The 15,866-nt window shown below is 39.7% G+C and overlaps 1 protein-coding gene across 1 annotated transcript in view; it reads right to left on the reverse strand.

Moving 5' to 3' along the window:
* The window catches only part of wdr11 (WD repeat domain 11), a 52,419-nt gene that overhangs the window by 22,144 nt on the left and 14,409 nt on the right, over window positions 1-15,866 (reverse strand). Inside the window, exons 7-12 of the mRNA XM_023963146.1 lie at window positions 15,350-15,452; window positions 14,411-14,609; window positions 13,300-13,400; window positions 11,639-11,815; window positions 4,318-4,402; window positions 420-526 (exon numbers count right to left, since the gene is read on the reverse strand). Coding sequence (XP_023818914.1) covers window positions 420-526; window positions 4,318-4,402; window positions 11,639-11,815; window positions 13,300-13,400; window positions 14,411-14,609; window positions 15,350-15,452 — 772 coding nt within the window. The remainder of the gene's footprint in view (window positions 1-419; window positions 527-4,317; window positions 4,403-11,638; window positions 11,816-13,299; window positions 13,401-14,410; window positions 14,610-15,349; window positions 15,453-15,866) is intronic.

Consider the following 15,866-nt stretch of genomic DNA (forward strand, 5'->3'; position numbering starts at 1 on the left):
AGGCTCCACCCACTTTTATTGAGGCATCTGATTGGTTAGTTTATAACTTAAATAACTTGCACAGTCTGCCTGTGTACAATAGGTCATTGCATTTTCATCAAATTACTGATGAACTCAAGTCCTCTGATGAGTTGAAGAATCAACCAACTCTACAAATTCTGTCATGATATCACTTCCTGCTTCTTATTAAGTGAGTGAAAAATAGATGAAAATATGATCTGAGTCAACATTTCATCCATTTGGGGACTTTTATAAGTAAACTTTTACAGAAAACTTGAGAACAAGACACCAAGATGCCAATTCTCCTCATTTCTTAGAAGAAGGTGAGCTAAAGGAAAAAACCCATCAACCATTGGATCAGACCAAAGCTTCCAGTTCAGGTACATGTGTGCACGCTCTGGTGTCTGACAGCTTCTCACCAGTTGGGAGGTCAACGTGCTGCAGTTCATTTCGCACCAGGCCCATGTTGTTCGGAGCCGACGTCGCGAAAGACAGGAAACTGGTGAGACTCACCCACTCGATCCCTCTGTGGACGAGACAAGAGGTTGGCAGACGTTAGCATGAATGCATCTGAAAATGGTCAAACCATCACAGCCTTGTGCTAATGTGTGCACAGCTGAGTGCACAAAAAACAAAGATGATGGAATGAACTCTGTCTAAGTCAGCTTTGGGCAGCTTCAAACTATGATAAGGAAAAACTGTAGTCTGTAAACGTATAGAAGAAACAGCACATAAATGCTTCAGTCCTCCTCCAGCCCCTCAGATGGACGGACGGATAGACCTTCCTACTAAAATACATAACACATAAAACGACATAAAAGTGCTTCAATATGTGTTAAAACTATAAAAAACCTGAGAAATAATAATAATAATTGATCCTAAACCAACATAATTTATAAGAAGAGATCCAGGTTTAACAGGTTTATGGCAGTTGGATAAAAACTGTTCTAAAATACCAAGAACAACCTCGGCAACCAGCTGTAATAACTGTTGTCTTCCTATATGTTGGAATGTCTTCAGACCGATCATTTGGAGGAAGTAGTTGTTGTTGAACGTCAAACTCTGAATCACAGCATATTGTTTTCAGAAAGCCTGCATTATTTACAAGCTGGCAGAGCCGTTTGCACATTACTGTGTATTAAAACAATGTTTTTCATGTGGATGTCATCATGCAACTGTGGGTTTATTAGGTCTGGAAGAAAAAACGTATAGAATAAATCGGATCAAATACGACTTTGCTGTTAGTTGACATGCACAGCAGTAACAACATGCCGTCTGTTGTTGTTTTCTGTGGAAATGCACCACAGTGGGTGAATTCCTTTCAGGCAGTAAGGTGGATTTACTGACAGAGAGCTGGAGGGAAAACGTAAAAGTGCTCACCAGTTTAAGCTGATAAGTTTAAGGTATGAATTTAACTGAGAAGTGGTCCAGCTGAGAGAACACAGACTGCACCGTAATGAGATGGTAAATAGCCACATGATTAATTAGTCCACCGCTCCAAGAAATGCAAATGAGATGCTGAGCGGTCCAAACTGGTGCGGCAGAGGAGAGGAATGGGCCGCTGTGCTCATTACACCAGAGACCTTTGCAACAACCCAGAACAGAAAACCCCCATTTCAAAATGAAGGTTGAAGCTAATCTGTCAAATCTCTGTGATTTCACGTTGATGTGAAAATCTGATAGAATCCATGTTAACGTGTCGGGATGCCATTTATTTGTGCTTTTCGTATATATTTCTGATTCCTGAACATCCGTAGGAACTCCTCTGCCTGAGCCGCACAGCTCATTAAAGCTGCTTGACTTTTGTTTTTGTTGTTACCAACTTCTCTCATTAAAATGAATCCTGGCTCTGTTGAATAGATGCTCTTAGCTCCAAATCAATCTCTTATTAGGGGATTCAATTGTGGGCTTAATTAATCCTGGAAAAAATACTTTTGCTGCTCAGTAAAAAGAAAAAGAAAAAAAGCTGCAACATAAAGCACGATTAGTTTTTGTGCATTCCAATATTAGGGCTGCAAGATATCAGGAAAAAACAGGATATGTGATATTAGTGGTCATTATTGCCATAAGGATAGGACTTGTGATAAATGAACAAATAGCTAAACAAAAACAACAAATAGCGGTACATCATTTCCATTTTACGGAAACATTTTTATTTATTTGAAAGGCGGCATATTTATCCTGCAACAGATCTCAATAAATATAAGAAAATATAGGAAATATTATATATACATATAGAGTATATATATTATAGGGTTAAGGTTAGGGGCGTGTCTTTTTTATAAGAATTTAGCCTTTTAGGCCAATTTCCATCTTTATTTCCTACAGAAAAGGTTGATGGTCTCTGAGTAAAAAGACAAGTTAAATCAACAAAGAGAGGATAACAGAGGCAGACAACAGCAGACAGAGAAACGACACAAACGGGTTTGTCAATAGAAAAACACAACAATAAATTCATAAACATAGAAGCAACAATAGAAAGAGAACTAGGAGCTGCATTTCCAGAAGCAAATGCAGGGTTTAATGATATAATGCTGAATGAAAATGAAACTTAAAGGGTCATAACTGGCAAAAAATAAATGATCAAAGTTGACCATAAATAAAGTGAAAGCAGCACAATAAAAAAAAAGATAATTTTGTGAAAAATGCCAGAGCCGGGTATCGAACCAGCGAGCTTCTGCACCAAGGATTCCCCATGTGTTTCAATGGAGGCAAACATCCTGGAAATCCTGGAATATCTTGACAAGTTCAAGAATTTGAAGGACCAAAGGTCAGAATCGGCTCCTAATTTCTACCCTGAAGCAAATATACCTCCAGGTTGAAAATGTAGAAATCTCACACAGTTTCATATGTTCAAAGAAATGTCTAGAAGACACACAAGTCATCTCTCTTGGCAAGCTTGGTGGGAAATAAACCCCTCACGGGAAAGCTGTAGAAATGTTTTATTGCCAGTTAAAGCAGAAAATCCATAACAGACTTTCTGCCATAAAACACAGAAGCCAACTCTTAAGGCAGGAGGCCGACTCCTGGTCAGAAGTGAAAAGCATGAGGGCTAAAATACAGAACTGGATGTGAGAGTTTCCACACTATTTAACATGATTAGGAATGCTGCCTGTTCCTTTTCTGACACTGAACTTTCACCTCAATCATGGACTACAGTCATGGTCAGATGTGAAGTTCATGAGGGCTGGAATGCAGGATTATGTGTGAAGTGGCAGCATCCAGAGAAGTCCTTCTTTCATTCATCATTTAACCCTTTTCTTCTCCAGAACCAGCTGATCTGAGTTTTTAAAGTTTAAGATTAAAGATTAGCCATTTGATGCTTCAAGAAGGCTCCATCTCACAAAGTTTGCCTTTTGAACAGGATGCCTAAACTTATAATTAAGTAATAATTCAGCTTCAGACGAATTACACGCGTTTTTTCAAAAGTCTCTAAGGCTGAATTCCAATTCTCACTTCAACATTTCCTTCAGAATCTTTTTTTTTAATTTTCAAGTGTTTTGACTTTAGCAGCTTTTTAATCTGATAAAAGTCTACTTATCGAGTAAAAATAAAAATAATCCTTTAAAATCTCATCTCCTGGTCACAATAGTGTCTTTCTTTATATGTAAAGCTGTCAAAATCCATGTGGATTAACAAAATTCCAGAGCACAGTTTCCATTGACTCTGTTCTCTCTCCTTTATATCAAATATTTGACATTTTACTTCTTTTATTTTGGGGTTGGAGTAGGGTCAAGCCGCCCGTTTCTGGTTATACGTAGACGTTAAAATGGCAACAGGAACATTTTCTTCAGTTTTCTGGAACTGGTTTGGTTTTGTGTCTTCAGATATCAGACCAAAAGTGGGAGGACGTCAAATCAGGTGAAACAGACAAATCTTTTTCTTTACGAGATGCTCCAGCAGCTCAGAAAACATTGTTCTACAAACATTTTCACAGCTTGTGTTTAGTTGCGTTCAGGCCAACCAATGGAATCGTTTTTGTTATTCTGTCATCTGTCACTTCTGTTAAAGGAGGAATGGAAGAAAAAAAAGGTTTAAATCAGAAATCAAATCTAGTATGAAACAAAATTAGACATTTAACCTTTTGGCCTCTGGTTTAATACTGTTGGTTGTGATTATTTCAGCTATTTATTGACTTCAGAGCTGAACATTAATGCTCAGCGACAAAAGCTCAGAAATAACTGACCCTTGAAATGTTTTTTTTTTCTCTTTTGAATACATACCATGAGAGTGTTGAGAGATTGCACCACCTCTAATGAGGCTAAAAACACAATGCACACACAAACCCACACACACCCCCTCACAAAGAAGGCCTACCTGACTTCACACGAGTGAACGCTGAGTTCTTTGTGCAGAAGACCACTGGTCAGGTTGTAGACCAGTATGGACCCATTGCTGGTGCCTGAGAGAAGAAGAAAGAAGGAGGAGAGTCAGACATGTAGTCATCAGAGCAGCAGCAGTGATCAGAGGGACACAGTGCGCCCCCCCCCCCCCCCCCCCCCCCCCGGTGGGCTGCCCGTCTCCACAGACAGTAAAGCAGCAAATCAAAGCCTGAGATGCTGAGCTCAGAGTTGAACATCATTACACCATTTGACCAGATATGGAAAAAAAAGCAATAAAAGAAGAATGTTTATCAAGTCTACAAGTTGAATTCTGCATGAATTATTGTCTAATGATCAAAACCGCATATAGTCTAAGTGTTAATTTGTGAGAGAAACGTCACAACGTTGTTGTTGTTGTTCTACGGCTGGGGCATTAAATATCAAGCCAATCTGCCCTCTGATGTTAACAAGAAAAACTCATTAAAATGAAACCTGTTAAATAAACACACAAGTTTTCAAGTTTCAATTCATGGTCAGAAACTGATTTGTAGTGGCAATCATTACAAACTGGCTTTACAAAAGTATTTTATAATGAGATAAATGTGTGAAAGTCAATAAAAAAATGATAAGAAGATGTTCAATTATCCAAATATTATTTGCAAGTTTATTTCTGTTTTTCCTGCTGCATCATGTGGAGATTTAGAATAAACTCTGATGCCAACTCAAACAAAAGTAAACCTTCTGTACCATTTTCAGTGCAGAACACAAAGCTCCGAACAATCTGGAGGGTTTGAATAGATTGCTGAACAGAATGCAGATCCAACCGTTTCCTTCAGCAGACCACCGAAGTAGAGAGGAGAAATCCATTTCTTCTCTTAATGACACTTCTTGTGTTGCACCTCACTGAAGGTTTTGTTTTTAAGGAACTGAATGGTTCTCAGTGCGGAGTAGGGGAACACTGTCAGGGAGAGTCATTAGGGTAGCTGGAGATCAGGAGCTTCATCAATTCAGAAACGTTAAAAGGAGAACGATTTCCATTTTTGTCCCTCAGTAGAAGAAGGAGAAACGAGGTGTTTTAAAATCTGTTTCTTAGCTCACTAAGAGCAAATATACACTGATGATGCTGCTCTAATCATTAAACAAAAGAAAACATGAATAAATACTTCATAAAAGTATAAAACAGTATTTGATCAAATATGATTGGGATTTTGTCAGAGGAATAAGTGGAGTATTGTGGAGCCCTTTGGTGATCTGTGGTTCTTAACATCTGTACTAACTAATGTTGGGGTTTTATTTCAACGTTTATTTTGGTATTTCAGTGTGGAACCCAACCTCCTATACTAGTGCTAGTCCTATGCTAGCATCATTATCCTGCTTTCCCTCTATTCAACCTGCTGCCCTCTGGAAGGAGGTACAGGTCCATCAGAACCAGGACAAACAGACTAAGGAACAGCTTTTTTCCACAGGCAATTACCATACGGAATACACATACCTCCACCAACTACAGCTCACTCTGACTTTTTACAAATACTAAATCACTGACCACTGCACGTGTGCAATATCTTGACTTCAGTGCAATAACCGGGTCATTATGCTGCGCTCACAGCAACTCAACTCATTCCATTCTACTTTATCCATATATATTTAATATTTAACAGTTTCTGTACATATTGTTCATTTTGTGTTAGAGATGTAAATACAGTATTTCTATTCTATTTTATTTTACTTAACTTCATCACTTCAAGACTGCTGCAATTCCATTGTATCCCCATGTAGAATGAGAATAAAGATTCTGATTCCTATACACTCCCTCCATACAGTCTCTTTACATCAAACCCTTCATGGCTGGCAGACAGAAGGTGGCGTCTGCTCCCTGAAGGAGGGACAGAAAAAGGCTGACATTGATAAAAGCCGTATTGCCTCATCTTTGCTCCTCAATTTCAAAGCAGGAAAATATGAGCAGAAGTCGTCAGGATTCGTCTCCTCTTTCTGGGATTGTTCATTCGGATGTAGTCAGAATGTGACAGAATTTTGAATTTTCCTCTCCGACACATCATCATCTCTAAATACACGAGTTTATTTTATATCTTTCTTAGATTAACCAGGCAAAGTGAACACAGCCAGACGCCTTAAATATTTTAAAGCTTTCATCTGTTTGCTCAGCCTTATAAAGTTGTAATTATATGATTATTTTCAGGCGATTTCATTGCAATTTTTTTATTTTGCAATTGGTTCTATAAAAAGTCTGCCTTTTAAAGAGTCTACTTTACAGACTGATGAAAAGCTGTCATCTGGCTAATTACAGGGAGGTATCAAGATGTCAATGTTTTTTCTGTGCACAACACAGACAGATAACTTTAAGCCCTAACTTATCTGTAATTCTGAACCTATTACCATTCCATACATCTAGGGAAAAATAGAACCAATGAAAACTGCCACAAAGAGAAACCTAAACACACAGACAAACTTCACAAGAAAAGCTCAGAGACGTTCCCGTCTCTCCAAAGGACAACGCAGAACAAGAGCAGAATGTCCATGAGCAGAAACATGGAGACATCAGGAAGACGATTGCTAAAAAGTCACATCATGGACTGGAACCGTATTGGTAAGTTAATGGATCCGGGTATGAAAATGCTGTGTTTGTGGGGTTTGCAGTTGTGCGTTTGCCTTTGTGTGATTGTGGCAAAGCTGTACAGCTAAAACAACACAAAGGTGGAGCAGCTCACTCCAACCCAACGATCCGGGCCATCTGTGGGCTGGTTCAAACCCCGATGGATGCAGACGCCTGATGCCTAAGCAGTGACAGAAGGATGAAGACCTGGGCAGATTTCTTCTGTTGCAGTTGCATGAGCTTTGGTTTCTGTCCTGCCACAACAGTTGAATATGTCTGCCATCATTTTCTAACGACCTGGTTTTCTGCTGGTATTACATGATGAGCTTATCGATCCTGCTGAGTTGGTTCTTACGTCTTTCAGAAGGAGAGATCAGTCTTTTTCTAACCACTGAAGCCCTCCTGCTCTGACTGATGGCTGATTTCCTAAAGCGAAATATTTAAAGGGAAGTGAATTTAGTTCAGCGCCTTCAACATCATTAAACTGTTCCTGTTTGATTTGTTTACTAGAAACTGCCAACATTTTGCCGTCATTTCCAATAGGGGTTATAAATGCTTGCAAAAAGGTCAAAAGAAGTGAAGCACTGAATACATCAGCATTAATGAATGTTGTCATTCTGTTTCCCAGGATGAATCTGTTGCTCAGCTGTGATGAAAACATTTATAGATGTTGTAAAAGTATCAAATACTGAAAAGATCCTGGTGGTTAGGACAGGCAGACATGCAGACAGAGAGTCTTAGTACGATATAAAAAGCTGAAACTCTCCTTTAACGTCGTCTTTAGCAACACGAAGACCGTCACTGGAGAATATGAAGGCATAGCTGACAGCAGGGGCTGAAAACAGCGCTGTTAGTAATATTAAAACACGAGGAAAAGAAGAAAAACGACTTACAGAACAACCAATAACAGAAGTCACACACTAACCCAGAACACTCAGTTTTTAATGCTATAGAAAACTATGAAGCAGCTTATAGCTAAACTGCCTAATGAAAACAGTTCATCACGTTTTTTAGTGCGACCATGGCGGGAACTGTTTAAGGTAACTGAAAAAACGGTGTACATCTTAAAAAACCTTTCTCTGTCAGACTTTACAACACACGCACAGTCTGAGAGTTATCTAGCAACAGTTAAGGAACATCTGCTTCAGGTTTGTAACTTCTGTTGCCTAGCAACAGAAGATGAAAGTAAGGGACCAGAGGATGACAGAAGGCCTCCAACAACTGATCAGAATTTGGAAGATGAGGAAAATGTCCTCTTTGTTTATCGTGTTAATTTAAAGTTCCGTAACATAACAAAGTCCAACATATGTAAGGTTACCAGTAAGCGGTGAAGTATAGAAATCTGCTAAGGTTGCTCCTCTAATAAAATACTCTTTTGTATTCCTACCTGGATGTTGTCCATCACCTTTCAGCATTGATGGTGTCACACACCCTGAACTCTAGTGTAACAATAAAACTTTCAAACCTACGATTCACAAGGCATTTGACAGGAAGTTGAACAAAAAGCAGCAGGAGACTGTTTAACTCCTTGACTCGGCATGATGACTTTAAGGATTTTGCAAACGATGTGCACAGAAAGCTCAATCATCTCGTTCTAGTTAGGGATTCAGGACGCCACTGGGAACCAGCTGTGCCCAGTCACTCCCACACCATCTGCAGCGTGATGAACCCCTGATGTCCTTGCTGCATGGTGAGTAATGAGGAGCTAAAGTCCCTAAAACGCATTTCTGGATTGGGGTAGTTTTGTATTTACACCTACTGTTATATACAAACTGGGGAGATTTAAAGACTTGAACATTTTTGGGTTTTATTAAAGACGTTTTAAGGTGTTTGCATCTTTTAAACCGAACTGTTCAATGGCATTAAAAGATGAATGTGAATGAGAAGCAGAGACCTTGTAGGGAAGAATGGAGATGTGTTGGTTAAATAAGTCTTTCATTTGCTTGTCTGGATGTCTTTGGAGGTGTGACGTCTGTATGTGAGCAATGTCAGAGTCTTTGTTTTTCTTTTTTCATTTTTCAACTTCACGACTAACCTGGAGGAATTAGATATAGAAAAAGTATAGACACACACACTATTACCAGAAGTATTGGCTCCCCCATCCTAATGATCAGAATCAGGTATCCTTATCACAGCACAGGTGTATCAAATCAAACCCTCAGGCATGCTGACAGTGGCAGGGCGATCGACCTCTGATCAGATATATGACTGAGAGCCAGGCCTTCTCCACCAGCATCAGTGTGTGACCTCACCAATGACCTTCTGGAAGAACGGTCAGAAACTTCTAGAAACACTCCTCAACCTGGTGGACAGCCTTCCCACAAGGGTTGAAGCTGCAATAGCTGCAAAAGGTGGACATCATCATATTGAACTGTATGTGAATGGGACAGCACTTCAGTTCATATGTGAGTCAAGGCAGGTGAGCCGATACTTTTGGTAATATAGAAATATCTCAACGTCTTTGCCTGCAGGCCATTCAATGTCACTCAGGGCTTTAATTGTGCTTGAAATGTTCACATATTGTTCAAAACTGAACATTTCTGGTTTGAATAGCACAAATCTGCAGCTGTTGTATATCATCACTTGTTGCTTTGCTTCAAAACAGGCAATGACTGAATAACTTCCCTCAATAATAAAACATGAAATGGAAGAAAACAGATGCAGTTTCCTTTAAGTGAGTCTTACCAGCTGATCTCTGTTTGCAGGGCTGCACAGCTTATTTAGTGAGAGTATGCTGACATTTCAAACTCCCACCATGCTCTTGAAATTCTGTTAGTGTAGGTCACAGGTGTGTTTTTTTTTTCAGTGCGGACATGATGATATTTGTCTCGCCCACTCATCACAGCGGTGTTTACTCCACAGTATGAGAGGCTGAACCTGCTGACCGTCAGATAAATCATCCTTAACCCCACCAGCAGGCCTCTCAACGTATTTGCTGAAGGAAAAGTCACAGCAGTTCAACACTACAGTCAATGGCAAATATGGCAAACATTTAAAAAGAAGCTCGTCACAACTGAACTGTTATCAAGTCATGAATATATTTTCGCTGCTCTGAGACGTCCAGACAAACGCAGAATGTCGTTTGGAGATCATTTTGCCTCAAAAACAAGCAAAACTGTGAGATAAACAACGTTTAAATATGTGGGAAATTTAAGCAGCACAAAATATGCTGCAATGTGCAGAAGTGTCTTGTAAAAACTACTGATGCACTTCAGAAGCACAGTGGAATCAAGATGCTGAAGGGTTCATTAAACATTCAGTCCAGTCAATCCAGCTGAGTAATCAACCAGTTTCATGAAGACATGAACACTAATCCAGGTCCTGAGGCGCTTCTGAAGACTTTTTCTGCTCTAAAAGGAACACATTACAAACTATAACACTACTTAATGCACCAAAAAGTCTAAACATTTAGGAGAAAAGCCTGCAAACATTTCTTTCTGCAGACAACTTACAACTTGTGTGAACTAAACATTGTGCTGATTCTTTTATCCTCCTCTTCCTGTTCAATTACATCCAAATCAGCCTATTTATGGATTTTTAGCCCAAAGGTTTTATTTTTAATTAAGTTTAAGGGCTTGTTTTCCTCTTACTGTACAGAATCTGTAAAATGTGCTACTAAAGACATGTAAAATGCTGAAGATAAAACTAAAGATAAAACCACAAAAAAGTCTTAACTTTTTCTTAAAAACGTGTTTCTGATTTAAAAGGTGCCGGTTATAAGAAAACGCATTAAAAGAGAACAAATGATGGTATGAATATACATCAATGAAATAACAATGGTGTTAAAATCCTTTACAACAATAAACTGAGAAGTAAAGAAGCCCACATTTAACAGGTGGATGTGGTAAGGAGAGTTCTGTTGGAAGAACACTTCACTTTAAAAAGGGAAATAAAACTGATTCAATGATGTTTTTTAATGATCTCTCTTAGTTTTAGTGAAGTGCAATTTATTTCTAAAGGAAAACAGGTTAATTCATTGAAGCTGAAAATCCAGACATCCTCTAAAAGTACTGACATGTTTTTAATGAACTTACAGGAACACGAGGACCTAAAGCAGAAGCGACTTTTACCAACCTTTGCTAGACGTGTGATAGAAACTCACGACACATTTTCTAAGATGTACGAGAAAAATGTATCTAAACAAGAGGCAGATGTGTCAGATACTTCAATACCTGTCTCCAGCTCAGGTATATAATTTAAAACCAGCTGCAGCATTTGACCACTAGAATCTACTTGAACAGGGAAAGGCCTGTGGCAGAATGGAAAGCGTGTGATTGACAGGCTGCTGAATGTCATTCATTCCCATGGAGAGACTCTGTTATCTTGAAATACCTTCTAAAAAGCTCAGTTCTTCTGTTTTAACTCTCCGTCAAAGGAGTTTCTTTTGAAGTCTTTGATGAAATAATTGAAAGTGGTCAGAGCTTCACAGAGGCGTGAGCTCCGCCCCACTGGGGACAAAACCAAGAAGGCTTTCAGTCAGAAGTCTGTCCGCCACAATAGTGGAGGAATGACCTTTTAGAGATCAAAATATACATCCAAACATGAATAAAGTTGTTTTATCCCCTCATTTTAGAGTCAATTTACTATCAATGTTCTAATTTCACAAACCAAAATGATCTGCTTGAGCATCCTCAATGCCATTCATGCTTGAGGACTTCTTGTGGAGCTGTGCTGCTTCCTGTGCTCTCTGTCAGAGGTGCTTTACCTGCAGCCAGAAGGGGCTGGTAGTGGTTGATGTTCTTGGTGGTAAGAGGCGGACACATGCGGATGGCAAAGGGCGGCAGCGGCAGGCCGGACAGGAGGCCGCTGAGCAGGAACTTCAGCTGCACCTCCTGCTGGTTGGATGACGGAGGAGGAACTTCACCGCCGATCAGAGTCTGACCTAAGAGGCAAACAAGAGTTTCTGTTGTGTCAGCGGGGAACGTCAGGATTAATGTGCTGGAAGAAGTATGTTTTGCAGCACAGAATTTTTTGTTTCCCTCTTGTTTTTTTTATAGTTGTGGAAGAAATAAAGACAGAAAAGTTGATATTCAAATTAAAATAATGATAAACTGAAGGTCATGTTTCCAGTGAGTATATAATAGTAGACTGAGTGCACTTTAAAAAAAAAAGGAAAATAGGAAACACAAACCAAAGAGAATAAAGGAGACTACATCAAGAAAATAAAAAGCAGGCAGAAAGGAGACTAAGCTTTGCTGATGATAAACGGTTAAGACCTTCAGTCAGCAGCTGTCAGGCACAACTTCTCCTTTAGGTAAAATCTATCTGTGTGTGATGGGAGACAGAAAAAGCAACACCTCTTACTGAGTCACAACCGCTCTACCTCTATAGTGGTATTTATTATTCTGAACTCCACACATGAAACATTCCTCCCGCTCGCGTTTCATCCTCCCGCAAGCGTGAAAAGCTGGTCTGCTTCCGGGTGCATGACCGGATCCTCGGCCACGACTGATGCGTGCGCACGCTAGAGGTGTGCCAAAATATCGATATGGTGATATATCGCGATATTTAGTCCCGTGATAGATTCTCAATGCGTCATCATCAAGCATTGACCTTTTATTTACGTTTGGAGACCCTGTAAAACGTTCTATTAATCCTCCTTTGGTAAGACGATTCTCCGGAGGGTAGATAGGGGGCGCTCGTTGCGAGATTGCCTACCGCGGGCGGACGAAGAAGAATATACAGTCAAACAAAATGGCAGATGGGAAAAACAAGGAGAATAGCGAGAGCTATTATCATTGTGTTTAAAAACTAAAAAAATAATGGGGAAATATTTTCCAAAAAACAGTTTTTCAAGTTCTTCTTTCTTAAAGTTTGATATTTCGTGAGTTGTTAGATACGATAAATATCGATTCTCACACTATCGCCATATCGTGATGGTATCGTTATCGTGAGCAACGTGATGGTGAGGTACCCAGTGATTCCCAGCCCTGGCGCACGCTAGCAGAATCTTTGTCATGTGCGCTCTCAGGGGCTCTGGCTTCTCTTACTGAGCTGATTTTCCACCATGCAAGTGGGAAAGGCCTTTTGACAAAAGGGGGCGGAGACAAACAGCTGCATTGGCCTTCTTCTGATTGGCCGAAATGATGAGGAGTCCAACAGGAAAAAGTGTCAGTAATTTATGAGTCATTGAAACTGCCCACACCTCACCAACCATCATGAGATGTAAAAATAAAACAGATATGTCTATGATAATGGACTTTAGATGTATAACTTTAAAGATTTTAATCATTTTTAAATCTTTGTATTTTGTGTCTTTCCTGTTTAATTACAGCGCAGCGTATTTGTAGGTGTGAAAGCAGAAAGTGAACGCAGTATTGTGTCACACAGTGTGATGTGTGCCATGAATGTGTGAGTGTGTCTTACCGATCATGCTGTTCAGAGAAAGGTCCTGGATCCTCTTCTGGCTGGGACCCAGAGGAGCTCCACAGAACGCCACGGGGGAATAGAGAGGCGACAGACACGAGCTGACACACAGGACACATCACAGATCAATGTCTTCTCCTTCACCTGTCGTCTTTCTTAACCTGCCGGCCTTAAAGCTGCTTCCAAATCGGACAATTATTCTTTTCAGAAACGATCAATGACAAACTGATCAGGTGTTCAAAGGTGACGGTTTTCATGTTTTCAGGAGCAGCTTCACGCCGTTTTCATGGAAGTATGGATTCATCGAGAAGTTTAAATGACCTTTGAGCTGCTTAAAGCATGAAAAAATTGATTTTTTTAAGATGAAGTTTGATCTAAAAGTATTTGAAATTTGTAAAAAAATAAAATCATAAAAAGAAAAAGGAGAAAACTTATATTTTCTGCTAAAATGCATCAAATACACAAAAATGGTTATTGGTATAAAGCCACGTCACATTCAGCTTATTGTAAACACCAAACCATGAAAGTATGACACCTACAATGAATGCACTTTATAATTATGATTAAAATAATATCAAGTTGAACCCAATATGAATATTGTCCAAACAACAAAAGTGCAGCAGCCTTTAAATCCACTGATCTGTCAGTTTAAAACTTATTTTTAACTCAGAAAATCTGCATCAAAGTGTCTGAAAATCACATGAATGAGAAAAACCAAACACACTTTGTTTTTAAAAATAACCTTCTTTTACAGTTGTAGCTTTTGATAAGAACAAAAAGAGGAATGACATCATGTGTGGAATCAGTTGATGTTCAAATTAAAATTGGGATTTTTAGAACCCAATGTTCTGACAGAGCCATCATTTTTATGAACAATAATGTGTATTTTTCTAAAAAGCTGTGTTTAGTCTTCACTAAGTACATCATTTTACCTTAAATACTAAACAAAGAATTGACTGAAGAACAAAAAAGAAGTTTTTTAATTTGAAGTAATCTTCTAAACTTTCCTCCGTCCTCAACAAGACCCGGTTTAGGAAAACTTTGTAGGGTTTGAGCATCAAATAACCTTCACAGATTTAAAAATCATAAAATGACTCTGACACTATTGTACCTTGGATTGGCAGACGTCCTGCCAGTGTGAGCTTTGAGCTCCCAAAGCATGACTCTGCCATCGCTGACCATCAGAGCAGCTTTGTTCTCGTTTACGGGGCAGATGACCATCCGATACGGCCGCACCGTCTTGGTCACTCGAATGGCGTCGCACTGAGAGCGCAGATCGTAGACGAGCTCCTGGACGCTCTGTTCCGGATCTGAAAGAACACAAAGGTAAAGAAATGAGAAAACAAATGGGCAGACACAAAAAACTAAGAAAAAAACGGAATAATCCAAAGAAAAGAATTCAAGTGTATTTACTGGCCTTGAGCCAAAAGTCTGAGAAATCAGAGTAAAAAGGTTAAATGTTCATTTATCTCATTGTTTGTATATCAGAACTAGGCTGGGTGGCTCCTCCCTCTGGCGTTCCAAACAGGAAGTACCTGCTGGCTCCCAGAAGCCTAAATCCCACACACTTCTATAGAGAAATAAACAGCTTTTACTCAGTCATTCTCTTAGAAGAACCATTCTGATTTTTAAATATTTTTTATGCATTGTTTCTGTTATTCAAGTTATAAAATGACCAATCAGATGCCTCAATAAAAGTGGGTGGAGCCTGCTGGCAGCCACGTCCAACACGTTTGATTGAAACGTTTGATTTCGCATAGCCTGCTTTCAAGTGGTAGGGGGTGTGGCCTTTCAACAAGATCTCTCCTGATTGGAGAGTGGTTGCCACACAAACGTTGACTCAGACCGACTCCGACCAATCACCGCCTACGGGTGACGTCTGGCTCCAACAAGGTAGCGACCATAAAATGGCGACTGAATTGACCTGATTGGGTTTCAGCTGGAATGAATCGGTTTTCACTGGGTGATGTCACCCCGACTCAGTCCAGTTCTCCCATGTAGTGGGCGCTTTGTGACAGCAGATGTTTCCAGAAAGGGAAATCCTCCTGACCTGTGGCTTCCTCCGCAGCCGCTGTGGAGCGACACACTCGGAGTGTGATGCAGCCGTTCTCATGGAGGCAGTACAGGGCGTCCCGCTGAGCGCAGGGGGTCACCTGAGCAGCATTTGAGGGAAGAACAAGTTAAAGATGCCACCATGATCACAGCATCACCTACAAACACCAACCACTGTGTCAACTTCAAAATAAAAGCCCATTAGTCTCTCTGTCAATAATGACGGTTTTCAAAAGCTTCACACGTTTAATTTCACTTATCAAACGTTCATAAGTATCCCTTTAGGATAACCGATTTTCTTTTTCTCGTTTCACTGAAGAAGCTTGAGAGGAATTCTTCAGTTCAATCAGGAATAGGTCAAGTTGAGGCATTTCTGGTGTAAATTTTGGGACCTTTAAAGACACAGAACTGCAGAAATGATGAACAGCAGCATCTATGATGATGACAAAGACACCTTTTTTTTTGTTTTTTTACATTCAGCTGAAGGCTCCACATCCATATTCAACGCACATCTA

Source organism: Oryzias latipes, chromosome 15, assembly GCF_002234675.1.
Source record: "Oryzias latipes chromosome 15, ASM223467v1".
NCBI classification, from domain to species: domain Eukaryota; kingdom Metazoa; phylum Chordata; class Actinopteri; order Beloniformes; family Adrianichthyidae; genus Oryzias; species Oryzias latipes.